General features: G+C 37.7%; 1 protein-coding gene across 3 annotated transcripts in view; it reads right to left on the reverse strand.

Annotated features, from left to right (window-relative positions):
* Window positions 1-2,127: 2,127 nt before the first annotated feature.
* The window catches only part of ttc1 (tetratricopeptide repeat domain 1), a 47,411-nt gene continuing 32,170 nt past the window's right edge, over window positions 2,128-17,368 (reverse strand). For all 3 annotated transcript variants that reach the window (XM_069898880.1, XM_069898879.1, XM_069898881.1), the window contains 2 exons: window positions 9,330-9,384; window positions 2,128-2,733 (listed from right to left, as the gene is read on the reverse strand). In XM_069898880.1, coding sequence (XP_069754981.1) covers window positions 2,597-2,733; window positions 9,330-9,384 — 192 coding nt within the window. In that variant the 3' untranslated portion in view covers window positions 2,128-2,596. The remainder of the gene's footprint in view (window positions 2,734-9,329; window positions 9,385-17,368) is intronic.

The following is a 17,368-nucleotide window of genomic DNA, read 5'->3' on the forward strand; positions in this document are numbered from 1 at the left end:
TTATCCTGAAGGACTCCTACAACTTTTTGGAGGAAGCAGTGCAAATTGTACCGGAAAAATTAGTTGTCGGTCATTCACTCTGCTGCATGTTCAACCACCGGGACTGTTGCACTCAGATACTTTGCAATCTAAAAAGGTGCCCAGTAATTATGTTGAATTTTTTCAGCGATTTTCCCGACACTGCAGTCTAAAAAACATTTATATGTTCGGTAAGTGGCATTTTTACACAGAAACTTCGGAATTATTCTGAAAAAAAATGAGCATACTTACCTCCGGTGTGTCCCAATGTGGTCTACTCAGGGGCACTTTTAGGGCACTTTTACACAGCCTTCCCGTGTTGTGGAATTTGTCGGAGGGGGACCGTTGTATTCATTAGGCCTGTTTCTTACGGAGTGGCTGAATGTCGTATTCATTAGGCCTGTTTCTTACGGAGTGGCTGAATGTTGTATTCATTAGGCCTGTTTCTTACTGAGTGGCTGAATGTCGTATTCATTAGGCCTGTTTCTTACGGAGTGGCTGAATGTCGTATTCATTAGGCCTGTTTCTTTCGGAGTGGCTGAATGTCGTATTCATTTGGCCTGTTTCTTACGGAGTGGCTGAATGTCGTATTCATTAGGCCTGTTTCTTACGGAGTGGCTGAATGTCGTATTCATTAGGCCTGTTTCTTACGGAGTGGCTGAATGTCGTATTCATTAGGCCTGTTTCTTTCGGAGTGGCTGAATGTTGTATTCATTTGGCCTGTTTCTTACGGAGTGGCTGAATGTCATATTCATTAGGCCTGTTTCTTACGGAATGGCTGAACGTTGTATTCATTAGGCCTATTTCTCACGGAGTGGCTGAATGTCGTATTCATTAGGCCTGTTTTATGGAGTTGCTGCGGTCAATTTACACTTTAGCCGCTCTATAAAAACGTGTAGGGGTACGAGTGGAAAAATTACAGGATGGAATTTTTATGAAAATTCCATCCCAACATTTTTACACTCCCACTGGAGCAGAAATTCTCTGCTGTGTAAAAGTGCATAAAGACTCAAAGTATTGGGGGTGGAGAGTGGTATATGTGGGTTAATACAAAGAACTGTGACAAACTACAGGAAATCAACAACAGCCTTGCAGAGCGAGCAGATAAATAGCAAGCAAAGTTCTGTATGTGTGTGAGATTTCACATTAAGGAAGCCATGAACTCAGTGTATAGTTTTAAATGAAGGAGAGAAAGAAAATATTTGCTGGTCCTGATTATCATGATACACTAAAAATAGTGCATCAGCATATTCAGGGAGCACTTCAAAGACCTCTTGGTTTCCTTTCAAAAGGAACAAAATTGAAAAACAAAGTTGCTATGTAAAACCTTTTCAACAAGATAGTTAGACCACAAATGTAAAGTTTTCTGATCCCTGTACTTTCAAGAAGATGAAAGGCACGAGATAAAATGCAAACATTTTCAGAACTGAAATGTATAAAGAACAAAATGCTCTAATGTTTTCAAAAGACAAAAGGCTGACAGCAGAACTGATCATTCCTTGATTGGAACAGAGGTACCTGTTCTGCAAGTAGGGCAACTGTCTCACAGATGCAGCACTCTAGGTTCAATTCTGAACAAAATGTTAATGTCTGTACAAGGTTTGTACATTCTCACTGTGAACATGTGGGTTTTTTCCCCCCACACCCAAATATGTAAGGATAATTGGCCACTACAAATTAACCACAGTGTTGGTGGTTAATGAGAGAAACATGGGTGCATCAAGGAGTACGTGGCAGAGGATACGTTAGAGGGAAGTGGGGGATATAATTGATGGGAATGTTCTGACTACCAGCATGGATTTGATGGGTCAAATGGCCTTATTTTATGTCATGTGAAAGATCTAAAATAACTGGGACTCGTAGATATACAGAAATGCTTTGATTTTAAGAGCAAGATATGTGAAACTTCTATTACAAAGGATAGGTGAAGTAAATAGCAACTAACAGGAAACCAAAAAAAATTGATAGATTGAGAGGAAGCAAAGGTGCAGAGTAAACAATGGTATCGATCTGTACGACTAACTTTGGATAAGAAATCTAGCAATTTTGGCCCAGATAAATTTATTCTGTTTGCATATGGAAACAATGCAAATTTTACCAAAAGAAAAGTACAGTTTTGATATTTTTATTTCATTCTCTGAATCATACCAATGGATATTCACACTTTATATATATTTTTAAGTCCACAGAAAATAAAGCAGTAAGTTTAATGAGATCAACAGTGCTCAACTAGACATCTCATCAATAATTTGTAAATATCAATCAAAAACATCTGCCCAATGGTTATATGGCAACTTTAATTTGCATAAAATTAAAATTAAATTTGCTTCCAAAAACCCAGATATAATCATACTTGGTTTAATACTCATCCAAATTTAAATGACAGATAAAGCTTATAACTTCAGCTGTTGCCTTTACTTCCAACAAGCAGCTCAAATCAAGTGTCTTAAAAGTTGTAAACAAATACCTGCAAAAAATGCAGCAAAAATGGGAACAAATCTATTTGCTGAGAGACTAGAAAAGCAGTTATTTAAAAATTGTACAACTAAAATTTGTTCGAGCACACTAGTAATAAGCATTATCTATCATTGTTATTTGGGTTTTGCACAAAGTTGATAGAGTACGAGCCGGAGTTTGGATCCTTGTTTAACAGGAAGTTGTCAGTGGACAGGCCAAAAGGTCGCAGGACCATGTTGCCGAGATCTTTCAGCTTGCCTACAATAAAAAGAAAATGATCTGTAGCGTGATTCTTCAAGTAAACAAAGGATTTAATCTGCAGACAATTAAAATAAGGTCAAACACAAGTTTTGTTTTGAATGCTGCACAATTGCATGAAAAAATCAGGCCACTGTCAATAAACGAGACAGCACTGCAACAAAACCCATTCTGCAACAAACTGTTTACAATTGATAATCATTTGAGCTGATAACCTACCAATGCACTGGACCAATTTTCCAAAAAAAATTGAATTACCGAGTCAAGTTCAGCATAATCTACTTACAGCTTGGGGGGGAGGGGGGGGGAGGGGTGGGTGGCGGCTGGCTGCTTGTGGGCAAGGGCTGGGTTTGGGGGCTTCAGGGTCTCAGGGAATTCTCTTTTGACTGAAAGAAGCACTTCATTTAACTTTCTGCTAACGTATCTCTATTTAATGTCTGAATTAAGTGAAGTTTGTGTAATATTGAACTTTATAACATGATAATTGCATTTTGATGAAGATCTACCGGGACCAATGCCTGAAGAGGGCGCACAAAATCAGTGAACCGGTGCGGACTCGAAAGGCCAACATGGCCTGTTTCCGCTCCTTAAATGGTTATATGGTTATCATGCTTAGAAGTGAACAGGAAAGGGATAGAGCTGGAAGAGGATGAAATATTTTGCACTTAGAAACCATCATCCAGAATTTTGCAGATAAATTGGCAACAAAGCTATCAGGAACTTTCAGATAATCTAAAATGTAGAAATTCAAAAGCTGCTCCATGTGTTTCTCTAATCTTCCGCAAGGTCCAATATTTTACAATACATGTATACCCCACTTTACGGATATTTGAATTACGAAAATTTGCTTTTACGAAGAAAGCCGTATTCTCCTTTATGAAAGGATATGAATGGGCTTTGAATGGGTTTTTGCTTTCACAAAAATAGCCTTTTATAGTAATGAATGGGCCTTCGCTTTACGCCATTTTGGCTTAGAAAGGTTTCCTCTAGTTTCGTAATCAAAGGAAATCAATGATCTGGCAAGAACTGAATTCTCCCAAGTTAAACTTAAACTTTTCACTGAAAGAATGAAGCTTAAAAGCCAAAAATTTTATTATTTTTTATATAGAAGTTACATTATTATTGCAAGGTGGGAATCAGAGAATAATGTGTGATACAACTCACTGATTTGCTTTAAAAAGTTAAATCTTTAAAATATTATACAAAATAAGCAAAGAACTAGGGACAATCTTATTAAAATACTATCAACTGCCAGAATAATTCTGAAGATAATGCATTGTTCAGCACAGAGCCAAGTCACACAAAACAGCAAGATATCGGGGGCTATCCAAGAATATGGACATATAGGGAGTTAAGTCTTCTCAGTCAAAGCAATGTCTATAATAAATGGATTAAAAATAGCCAGAATTCTGCTTCTGATTAATTTTGTGTCCTTTACTAGATATTCTTGTCAGAAAAATGAGAGTACAAAGTCAAATGTAATCCCTCAGTTACAAAATCTGCAGGTTTGCATCATCTTGGTGAATACTTGGAAAAGAATTGCATTTGCTGTCTATCGAGAGAACTGCCAGCATTCCTGGATCTATTTTCTGCAAGGACTGGACTGATGAAAAACAAGTAAAAGACTTGCAGTTAGGGCAGAGAAAACATTACTTTCATCTTTACAATCTGAATTGAAATCTACCATTTATAGAACATTAGTACCGCAAAAGTCTAGGCCCTTAGGCCCACAACGTCTGTGTTGTGTGCCAAATTAAACAAACTCTTCTATCCTACCATTCCCTACATACAGTAAAACCTCTGGTATCCAGCACCTATGGGGATTTGTAAATGGCGGATAAATGAATTTTCCAGTTGCTTGAGATTATATGTTGAGTGATTGGAAAACTAATGACAAGGCGCACTAATTTTAAACTATTATATTTTTCAGCTATCTATTATCCATGATGCTTTTGCCAGTTGCTTGAATTCTGGATAAAAGGGGTTTTACTATATTTAAGTGTCCACCACCCCTGGCAGTGTGTTCCAGGCTGTGTAAAACAAAACTTGACCAGCGCATATCCTTTAATCCTTCCCCCCATCAACTCAAATACATGTCTTCTAGTTCTTGACACTTGTATCTTGTGGAAAAAGATCGTGACTTTTTACCCTGTCTCTGCCTTCCATAATTTTATAAACTTCTATCAGATCTTTTATCAGCTTCCAAATTTCTGCCTTCAACTATAAAGTCATCTGTAAAACAAGTTTAGCAAAGGATGGGAGCTTTCTCCAGTAAAATAACTTCAACAAACCAGGAACATTAAGCACAAATGTGCATGTTTTCTTCTATGCACATTAATAATCTGACAACTGCATTAAGAATTTACAAATCTAAATGATCTGCTCTGTAAATTAATCATAAAACCATACAGCATAGGCAGGCACAACTTGACCCAAATTGGTACAACATTTCCATTCTAGTTCAAGTATAATATGCATTCCAAATTCTAACCACTTGGTCTGGATTTGCATTTTCTCATGTTGCCTACTTCTCAATCCTTCAGACATTTGAAGTCTATTTTTATTAATCTAAATGTTCCATGACATTTAACAGATATTCTCTTGGTCCTCACCATGCTAAGGATTGGAAAGTCATAACAGTGACCTAGCACTATCCTAGTAAATATCTTCTGAACTTCCCCAAAAATGAACCAAATCTTTTCTGAAATGGGATGCCTAGATCAGATCACCTTTGTCTAGCTGGGGAAAAACTAAAGTTTTATAAACATTTAGGATTCCTTGCCTTTCCATTCTCAGCATTTTTTTTTAAATCTAAAGGACCTGGATTCCTTGCGCTCTATTTCCTGCATGTTTACATCCTACTAGTCTCAAACACTTGTCAGCATATTACTTCTTGCACCCCAATTAAAAATGGTATAATTTAACTTATTCTGTCTTTTCTTTCTTTCCCACTATTATATTATCTCTCTGTGCTGCATTTCATCTGGCCATATCACCAGCCCAAATACATCTTCCTCACATTTTTCTAAAATTCTAAGCTCAGCACCATTAGCAAATTTCAAAGTTGCAACCTTCATCCTCAAATCAAAATTATTGATGGTGATTAAAATAGACATTCCTCACATATTATACTCCTCAGTTTCCTATAATGTGATCTGACCTACAATGTGATCCCATCACGTTGACACACCTTCCTCTCTTCTCCCCTCCCCTCAGACTCTCTCTCTCTTCTCTATCCCTCTGTCTTCTTTCACTCTCTACCCTTTCCATTCAGAACTATCATCTTCCCCCTTTTCTAGCTTTAGAAAAAATCTTCTGCCCTCCCATTCATATCCACCTATGATCTTTTGTGTGTGGGCCTGTGCTCCACCCCTTCTCCTCCCCATCTTTTTATTCATGCTTGCTTTCTTGCTCATAAATTGACTAAGGGCTCAGGCCCAAAATGCTAGTTACATATCTTTGCTATATAAGGCATGTTGCTTGACTTGCTGTGTTTCTCCAGTACTTTTGTGCATTGAACTGCAATCACAGTATCAGCAGACTTCCATGTTTAGACACCCCCCACAATCTCACATTCAATGTTGCATCCACACTGTGATAATTGTTTGTATCCCACAGACTTCAATTTTGTTTATAAATTATCAAATGTCTCTTAATAAAACTATCCACTGGTGACCATCACAACTGGTCACAACCTCTTCTCGCTGCTCTCTACACCTATCAGGCACTTGAACCTTCCCACATTACTCTAATCCTAACTCCTCATCAAAAAAAAACAGGCCAAGATGGTCAATTTCCTCAGAGCAAAAGCATGCTATCTCTCCTTTATTAGTCCTTGTTTGTCTAAAAGGTTGTTAGTTTACTGCATTATTACCAATTTGATTTGCTTTTTACTTTGAGCCTGGGTACAATACTTGCAATCATCAAGATTCTGGCAAAACTCCAACATCCAAGGGCAATTGTAATGTCGTGGCCAGCACACCTGACTTTTCACTAAATTCCCTCAGCAACCCAGCATGCATCCAATCAAGAGCACTTTTGAATCATGTAATTCTTTCTAGCACATCTACTTTATTTTTAGCTCACCTCGAACTGCAGCAACTTCTTGTTCATTGTACCTTATTTCTTGGTAAAGTTTGGTAAAAGAACACTTGTGGCACTTCACTCTTCTGTCTCTACACTGATAATGGAGTAGATAAAGTCTTTCTTTATCAAATGATATGCAGGTCTTACAGATCTGCTCTGTCTCCTTCCTGCTAGGCTAGGAAACACTTACAGGTCTAATGAAATATCTGTCTCTGATCCATTAAGGTCATTCTCTCTCTTTTTCAGTTCCACTCTGCACCCTCCCCCCTAACTCTGAAGCTCTGTAGTTTGAATACACCAGAGATTGTCTGATCTCAGCAACTAAGCAGGCTCAGGACTGGTAAGTACTTGGAGGGGAGACCACCCTGGAACACCAAGTGCTGGACAAAGTGGTGACTCTCTGTCTGCCTTATGGTAGACAAAAGTTAAAGAATTTCATGTATGTTGCATTCTAAATGTAGTATTACATGACAATAATAGAACCTTTAATTTGCCCAAACAATGCTACTTCTTTAATGTGCAGAAACATAATCCGTTACTCTAAATAGCAATTTATTGAAAGATACTATAACATGTTACAATTAGTTCACATGTAGTGAAACAATTCAGCTTCCTTTTATTAAAACAAAATTATTGCTCAAAACAGACTAGCTTTAGCTAATGATACAGAAACTCTGACACACAAGTTTCCCTAGTAACAAAACAGTTCTAAATAAAACCATCCCTGCATGCATCCTTGTCATTCAGACCACCACAAACTATTTTTTTCTGTTCTCCAAAGACATCACAGCATGATCATATACAGAATCTTAATGTGCTCTAGGTTATTTAAATAGTATTTAACTGAAACTAATGCAAACTGAAAAAAAATGAATTCAATCTTGAAAATAAAACATGTTTTAGGAACAGTAAACACTACATTTACTGAATATAAGACTCATTTATCAAAAAAAATCTTTTTTTTTTACCAATAATTTATTTAAAGGGTGGAACAACAATAAAGCATTTTATATCAAGTACACTTTTGAGATAAATGCACCTGTTGGTTAGATATTAAATAAAATATTGTATTCTCCACAAGTTTCTAGAATAAATTGCAAAGAAATTCTCTGCTCCCTCCATCACTGTTAAATCAGATTACTTTCAACCTCTACCAATCCCACTGCTGAATGGCTGCTGGAAAATAATGCCCAAACCAGATTAATACATTTTTGAAAACCCCAATTCAGATAATCCAAAGACTGTGGAAAAGTGGACTCAGTGCTGACAGAGCTAAGACTCCAAACTAACTTCAGAAAGTAGCAGGTGAAGGATACCAATATATTGTACTGTCACGATCTCAACATCCAAAACATTCAAATTCTTTCTCTCTACAGATGCTGCTTAGGCTGTGATTATCCATGATTATTTTTTAATACTTCTGCTATCAATAGTGTTTTGAAATGTTGATTAGAATTAGGAACCCTTGTGATTTATTTCTTCCTTCTTTATGTTAAGGAACTAAAGTCAAATATTGTTTTACAACCCCACCCTTGGCCGTGATCTGCGAACTCATCGGCTATAACTGATGAAGTCCAGGACCTTTGTTTTAAATGCACCCATCACTATAAACTAATATAGATTTAATATAGGAGGTTATTATTCGCAGCTTCACAAGATAGAGCTATGATGAAGGCTTGGTTACAGGGACTGGTTTTGGATTAGCTGAGGATGGAAGGTGATAACACAGACTAATGTTTCCGGTGCAAACACACTTGGTTAGTGCCAAGTGTGGGATTGGAAACTCATTTTAGTTTTAAATGGTACATTTGAATTTGCTGAAATAGTGCCCTGAAAAATGATGATGAATAAATAGAATTTGTGGTGAGGAAGCAAAGTAATGGATTTGTTTTGCTAGTGTTGAAAGGAGAACACTGGTGCTCATTTTGGGAGTATATTAAGGAACTAAACTGCCATCATAGAAGTGTCAAGAAATGGCTGTAACATATAGATGATGCTGCTGGTTTTACACCAGGGACCTGGTGATGCTTCTTTATAATAATCTGGAGTGGTAGGAATTTAGATGAGAAAGAGGGAGGAATCAAAACCAAACATGGATTCTGAAACAATTTTGAAAGCATCGACCGGTAGGAGGTGGGAACAGAAACCTTGCAAGATTAGGTGAGGGTAAAATAGGAAGAGGGCAGTCCCTTTGCTCAAGCCTGTGGACCAGTCCAATAGCAAGGATGGCAAGAGCTCTGCCATGTAGTTAATATCAAACCTTAAACTAAATGAGTAGTTCTACAAAGGAGAAATCAGAATTCAATTTTCTTAAGCATCTGGCTTTAGAAATGCATACAAGCATTGTACGAAGTTTTACAACATACAACTTGCATAGGGATTTGAAATGGAATACGTTTCTCTACAATTATCTATTGACTTGAAAAAATACAAGGGAAGTATTTCTGCGTAACATTATTTTTAACTACAGATTTTCATTAGGAGTATTGGGAGATGGTAAAAATACATACCGAGCATCTCTTCTTTCATCTTCTCATTCCTTTCTTCGATTTGTCGTGGCAACCGCTATGGACGAAAAGAACAAAACAAGAGTTAGCAAGTGATGTTAACTCCTAACAATGATTCAAATACAAACATGCATATATTATGTATATTAGTTTAATTTATTTAGATAGCACGTTTAAAACAACTCACGTTGACCAAAGTGCTATACACATCTTAACTTAAGCAGCTATTTAAAGTGCATTATAAAACAGGTACTCGAGGTTTAGAATTGTAGCAACATGGTAGCAATCAACAATCTCTTCAAAAAGCTTGTGAGTAAGAATACAACTTCAGCCTGGATTTAAGAGTTAGGAAGGGGCTGATTTGATGGCTAGAGGAATATTGCTTGGGGGCTGCTAAAAGGCACGATCTCCTGAGTTTGTGATTTGAGCACAGAACAACCAAGCTCCCTAAATTGGCCAATTTGAGGGGTCTTGAAGTGGAGTAGGACATTAGGAGATTGATGATGCAGGAGGGGGCTAGTCCATTGATGGCTTTGTAAACAAACTGGAAAACTTTAAAATCTATCCTGAGCCGTACTGGCAACCAGTGAAGGGAGGTGAGAATAGGGGTGTCAGGAGCCTCACTGTTACATTCTGAACCAGTTGCAAACGGGATAATGATGACTGACTAATTCCCATGTAAAGGGAGTTAGAGTAGTCTAAACAGGAGAAAATGAAGGTGTGGATAACTTTCTCAAGGTCTTTCAGTGACAGGAATGATCACTGAATATCACACCAAGGGATTTGACGTGTGGGTTAATGAGGGTGCTTAAGTTGCTAAGGGTATTGGCAATAATTTTGGTGGAGTTGGGGGAGCCAACTAGGATGATCTCAGATTTGCCTTCGTTTAGCTGCTGGATGTTTTGAGGCTTCCAGCACTTTATGTCCTTCAGACAGTTGATGAGGCTAGTTAACTGATTGATCATTGGTCTTCAGGGGGAGATAGAGCTGGGTGTCATCAGAATAGCAGTGGAAAGAGATGCCACGTTTTTGGATGATGTGGCCGAGGGGGAAGCACATATAAGAGAATGGGGCCAGAATAGACCCTCATGGGATCCACAGGAAAGGGTAGCAGATGAGGATGAAAATTTGCCCATGTTGATCGAGAAAGTCCTATTACTGAGATAAGATTCAAAGCAATTCAGGGTCATGCTGTCGACACCGACTCTCTGCTGGAGATGATCTATTAAAATAGTGTTATCCACTGTATCGAACGCTGCACTAAGATTGAGGAGAATTAGAGTGGCGAAGCTTCCTGAGTCAGTGGTAAGGAACAGGCCATTGTACACTCTTAGTAAGGCCAACTCTGTTCTGTGACGGGCCTTATAACCTGACTAGAATTTTTCGGATGATGTTGTTTTGATGTAGATAAGGCAACAATTGATTAAGAACAACTTTTTCGAGGACTTTTGACACGAATGGCAGTTGAGAAACAGGTCTCTAATTTTTGGGTGTGGAGGGGACTAAGTTGTTTTTTTTCAGGAGGGGCTGGACCACAGCACGCTTGAAGCAAATTGGAAATATCCCAGTGGCTAAGGAACAGTTTTTTTTGAAAATATTATTTATCATTTGTATCAATGCAAAGTATAAATTCAATAATATAGTAACTTAACAAACCATACAGAATTATACAATAAATTTTTAGTTTTATTCCCAACACCCTCTCCAAAAAAGAGAAAAAAAGAAAAAGTACACCTAATTCTACATATATGTTACTAACATATATAGTATTCATTTACTATTGTTTATCATTACTAACTGAGGGGGGTGGGCAAGGTGGAGGATGTGGATGGACTTTTATTCATAAAATCCATATATGGTTCCAAATTTTAGAAAAGTTTTCAATTCGATTCCTTAAACTAGAAGTAATTTTTTCTAAAGGTATACAATTTTGCATTTCAATATGCCATTTATCTATTTTTTACCAAATTCTCAGTTTTGCACGTTACTACATTTCTTTGCTGTCACTATGTCTATACTTAAAAAAATTTCTTGATACTTATTCAATTTCATTTTTATATCTTCTTCATATATATTCCCAAACAGAAATATTCTTGGATCTTTTTGTATCTTTATCTTCACAATTTGTCCTAACAATACACTCAAATCTTTCCATATTTTTTTCAATTTCACACAGGACCATACCGAATGTAAAAAAAAATCCCTATTTCCTTGTTACATTGAAAACACTTATCCAGATAATTTTATCATCTGTATTTAGTATTGATATAGGTCTATATGAAGAAGGTTGTAGACAATCTTTCCCTTTCTTCAGAATTTCTGTTATTAACACTGTTTTGAAAGATTCTGGTAGGTCATATACCTCTTTCATTTGGTCTAATACCCCCATTAATAGAGGTACTAATAATTCCTTAAATTCTTTATAAATTCTGGTGGGAAACCATCTTCACCTGGTGCTTTATTATTCTGTACTGACATTAAGGTCTCATACACTTCCATTTCAGAAAAAGTATTAGATAATTCTAATTTTTCATCTTCATTTAACATAGGCAATTTAACTTGTCGCAAATATTCTTCTATTTCATCATCTTTCAAAGATTCTGATTGATAAAGTTCGGCATTAATTATCATTTATTTCATGTTTTATAAGTAACTTGACCAGTATTTTTCTTAGTAGCTATCATTGTTCTAGAAACTTGCTATGTTTTTAAATGGCATGCTAATACTTTATGAGCTCTTTCACCCAGTTCATAATATTTTTGTTGTGACCTCATTATATCTCTCTCCATTCTGTAAGTTTGTATTGGTTTAAATCTTAATTTTTTTGATTCTAACAATAATCTTTTCTCCTCATTTTTTTGCACATGTAGTTCCTTCTCTAATTTCATTATTTCTTTTTCCAACTGATCGACCTCTTTCATATATTCCTTCCTTATTTTGAAGTATAACTTAATATTTGACCTCTTAGATATGCCTTCATAGAATCCCATAAACCTACTCATTACTGAATCATTGTTAGTTTCAAGAAATTTTTTTATCTATTGTCTCATAAAGTCGCAAAATTCTTTTTTCTTCAGCTATTTTGTATTTAATCTTCACCTATAACCTATCTTTTGTTCTTCCTCTAATAAAATTGACAAAATTAAAGGTGAATGATCGGATAGAACTCGTGCTTGATATTCAACCTTTTTGCACTCTAGATTGAAATTGTACAGAAATTAAAAACATGTCTATTCGTGAATATGTTTTATGCTGAAAAGAATAATCTCTTTCATTTGGGTGAATTCTTTCTGATATATCCACTAACCCCATAACTTTCCTACCTGCTATTTTAGCTACTTTATTTTTCATCATTTTATCACCTGACCCATCCAGTTTAGGGACCAAAGTAAAATTAAAATCTCCTCCTAACATAATTTTTCCCTTAGCATTTGATAATTGCATAAAAATATCTTGTACAAATTTACCATCATCTACATTAGGTGCGTTCATTGAAGTCCATTGCTCTGAATAAATCTGACAATTTATCATATCTTCCTGCTGTATCTACAATTGTATCCAATATTTTCACTGGTAAATTTTTATTTAACCCAATCTCTTTTTAATTTTTCATGTTCTTTTTCTGTCAAATGTGTTTATTGTAAAAAGGCAAAGTCTATTTTTTAATTTTTTCATATACACTTGTAGCTGGCTCTATGGAGCCTATAGTGCAGGAGAGGTTATAACTGTGTGCAGGTTAGCTCAGAAAGAACACGCTGTTCTCAGAAAGAACGACACGAACACCAGTTGAGTGTAGTTAACACTGAGCTCACAGTCCTGTTTTTATTCTCAAACTGAGGGGCATGGTCAAAGCCCTCTCAGCACTGATTGGTGTGTTTGTGATCCACTTTCCCTGATCGGCCAGTTAAGCTCTTTCGATTGTGGCCAATTGGAGGGCAGTGCTACAGGCCTCGTGCAGCCTGCTGGATCGTCGTGTTCATCCTTCATTTTGTGAGGCCCCGTGGGGGAGCTGCAAAGGGCTGCCACACACTAATCATTTTTTCCACTTTATTTGATTCTGTATCCAATTAATATTAATACTAATAAAGTTCATCCATTTTTCCACTCCTATCCCTCATTTTTATAATAATATATTTCTTAATGTTCTTGATATATAAACCAGAAAAAGACAGACCCCCCCAACTAAAAGGCATACATTATTAAAATTACATCTTTAAAACCCTGATCTATACAAATTGCAGTCGAAACCACACTCATGATTCCATAGAAGTTAGTCCCAATTAACTCTCTTGAATCATTGTACTGTCTCTTGTTGCAATACATCTATATAATTTTAAGAATTTGTACTTATTTATAGATCCTTCAGGTTAAAACTTTCCTCCCCAATAATCTCTCTCTCTCGAAAAAAAATCCTTTTTCTCTCTCTATATTATCAGCTATAAACATTCAGTATTATCTCTCATTTCAAGTGTCCCACTGCTTAAAAAAAATTATTTAATTGTTTGCATCATTACAGGAAAAAAATGAATAAAACATTAATCAAATATCCATAGCTCATTGCTTGTCTCTCTTTCTCAGGCAATGAGTCTGCAAACACTTTTGCCTCATTGGGTTCTGAAAAGAATCTATTCTTTCCATCTGGAACAAAAACTTTCAATATTGCCAGATACCTTAAGACAAAGGTGTATCCCTTCTTCCACAATACATTTTTAACCGCACTGAATTCTTTTCTCTTTTTCAACAAATCAAAACTTGTATCAAGGTAAAATAAGATCTTATTTCCATTGTAAATTAATGGTGATTGTCTTTCTTTCGCTTGTTTCACCACCAGTTCCAGGATCTTTTCTCTCACTTCATAATGAAGCAATTTAACCAATATCGGACGTGGACCTTGATCTGGATGCAGCTTCGGCCACAACACTTCGGCCACAACACGGGATATCTCAAATCGGGTCCAGGGTATTCTAAAAGGGGAAGGCGAACAGCCTGATGTCTCGGTACATGTGGGTACCAATGACATAGATAAAAAGGAGGAAGTACTGAAAAAGGATTACAGAGAGCTAGGACAGAAACTAAGAAATAGGACAGCCAGGGTGGTGATCTCTGGTTTGCTACCTGTGCCAAGTGCAACTGAGGGCAAAAATGGAAGGTTAAGAAAAATGAATGTGTGGCTGAGGGGCTGGTATAAAGGACAGGGTTTTGGCTTCTTGGATCATTGGGATCTCTTTTGGGGAAGGCATGACCTCTACAAGAAGGATGGGTTACACCTGAACCCAAAAGGGGTCAATATATTGGCAGCTAGGTTTGGTACAGCCGTCGGGTGCGGTTTAAACTAATTTGGCAGGGGGGTGGGAACTTGTATGATAGGGCAAAGGACAAAAAAGATAAAACAGGAAAAGTTAGGTTAGGCAGCGAAAGTAAAAAATCAGAAAGAGCAAGGAGGGTGAAAAAAGCAAATCTGAAGGCTTTATATCTTAATGCAAGAAGCATTCAGAACAAGGTAGATGAATTAGCTGTGGAAATTGAGATAAACAAATATGATTTGATTGGGATTACAGAAACATGGCTGCAGGGTGGGCAAGCCTGGGAACTTAACATCCCGGGGTATACGATATCTAGGAGGGATCGGCAGGAAAGAAAAGGGGGTGGGGTAGTATTGATGGTGAGAGAAGGGACCGACACGATTGACAGGAAGGATATTAACTCAGAAGATGCGGAATCTATATGGGTAGAACTGAGGAATAGCAAGGGGCGGAAAACGTTAGTGGGGGTGGTATATAGGCTTCCAAATAGTACTGTAGAGGTGAGGGAAGGCATTAAAAATTAGAAAAGCGTGCAGTAAGGGAACAGCTGTCATCATGGGAGACTTTAATTTGCATATAGATTGGACTAGTCAAATTGGTAAAAATACAGAGGAGGAGGAATTCCTTGAATGTTTACGGGACGGTTATCTAGACCAATATGTCGAGGAACCAACTTGGGAGCAGGCCATTTTAGATTGGGTACTATGCAAAGATAAGGGGCTAATCAGCAATCTTGTTGTGCGAGGCCCTTTGGATAGGAGCGATCACAATACGATCGAATTCCCACTCGACATGGAGAGTGATTAAATTAAAACCGAGACTAAGGTCCTGAATTTAAATAAAGGGAATTATGATGATATGAGACGGGAGTTGAGTAAGATTGATTGGATGGTGTTTATGGGGGAGTTGACTGTGGATAGACAATGGAAAGCATTCACAGATCTAATGGAGAAATTGCAAAAATCGTTTATACCGGTTTGGCATAAAAATAAACCAAAAAAGGTGACTCAACCGTGGATAACAAGGGAAATTAGAGACAGCATTGGGTCCAAAGAGAGAGCATATCAGTTGGCCAAAAAAAGTACTGCAACCGAAGACTGGGAGCAGTTCAAGATGCAGCAAAGGAGGACAAAGGGATTAATCAAGAGAGCAAAAATAAATTACGAAAGTAAGCTTGCGGCAAATATAAAAACCAACTGCAAAAGCTTTTATAAATATGTCAAGAGGAAAAGATTGGTGAAATCCAGAGTAGGTCCTTTGCAGTCGGAATCAGGGGAATATATAATGGGGAATAAGGAAATGGCAGACCAATTAAATTCTTACTTTAGTTCTGTTTTTACAAGAGAGGATACAAATAACCTCCCAAGGATGTTTGGAAACATAGAGACTAATGCAAGGGAGGAACTGAAAGAAATCAGTATCTCTAAGGACATGGTCTTGGGGAAATTGATGGGATTGAAGGCAGATAAATCCCAAGGGCCTGATCATCTACATCCTTGGGTACTCAAGGAAGTGGCCATTCAGATAGCAGATGCTTTAAGAATTATTTTCCAGAACTCGATAGACTCAGGATCAGTACCCATGGATTGGAGGGTAGCTAATGTTACCCCACTATTTAAAAAGGGGGGGTAGAGAAAAAGCGGGGAATTATCGGCCAGTGAGCCTTACATCAGTAGTGGGCAAAATGATGGAATCCATTATTAAGGATGTAATAGCGGAGCATATGAGTAGCAGAGAAGGGATCGGATGGAGTCAACATGGATTTACAAAAGGTAAATCGTGCTTGACAAATCTATTGGAATTCTTTGAGATGGTGACAGGTCAAATAGATGGGGGAGAGCCAGTGGATGTGGTGTACCTGGACTTCCAAAAGGCCTTCGATAAGGTCCCGCATAAACGACTGGCTTCCAAAATCAAGGCTCATGGGATTGGGGGCTAAGTATTGATGTGGATTGAGAACTGGCTGGCAGGTAGAAGACAGAGAGATGGGATAAATGGCTCGTTTTCTGAGTGGCAGGTGGTGACCAATGGGGTACCACAGGGATCTGTACTGGGACCCCAGCTGTTCACAATTTACATTAATGATCTGGATGAGGGGATTGGATGTAATATCTCCAAATTTGCAGATGACACTAAGCTAGAAGGGGTTGTGTGCACGGAAGAGCGGGGTCAGGAAGCTCCAGTGTGATTTGGATAAATTGAGGGACTGGGCAGATACATGGCAAATGCACTACAATGTGGATAAATGTGAGGTAATACAAACCGAAGGGCAGATTACTATTTGAATGGCAATAGATTAAGAGATGGGGAAGTGCAGAGAGACCTAGGGGTACTTGTGCATCAGTCTCTGAAGGCGAGCATGCAGGTACAGCAGGCGGTTAAAAAGGCAAATGGTATGTTGGCCTTCATATCAAGAGGGTTTGAGTATAGGAACAAGGATACCTTTCTGCAGCTGTACAGAGCCTTGGTGAGACCACACCTGGAGTATTGTGTGCAGTTTTGGTCACCTTATCTAAGGAAGGATGTTCTTGCAATGGAGGGAGTGCAGAGGCGATTCACCAGGCTGATACCTGGAATGGCAGGAATGACCTTTGAGGAAAGATTGCGCAAATTGGGATTGTACTCCCTGGAGTTTAGAAGATTGAGAGGGGATCTCATAGAGACATATAAAATTCTGGCAGGACTGGACAGAATGGATGCGGAAGGGATGTTTTCAATGATGGGAAAATCCAGAACCCG

Source organism: Narcine bancroftii, chromosome 9 (assembly GCF_036971445.1).
Source record: "Narcine bancroftii isolate sNarBan1 chromosome 9, sNarBan1.hap1, whole genome shotgun sequence".
In the NCBI taxonomy this organism is placed as follows: Eukaryota; Metazoa; Chordata; class Chondrichthyes; order Torpediniformes; family Narcinidae; genus Narcine; species Narcine bancroftii.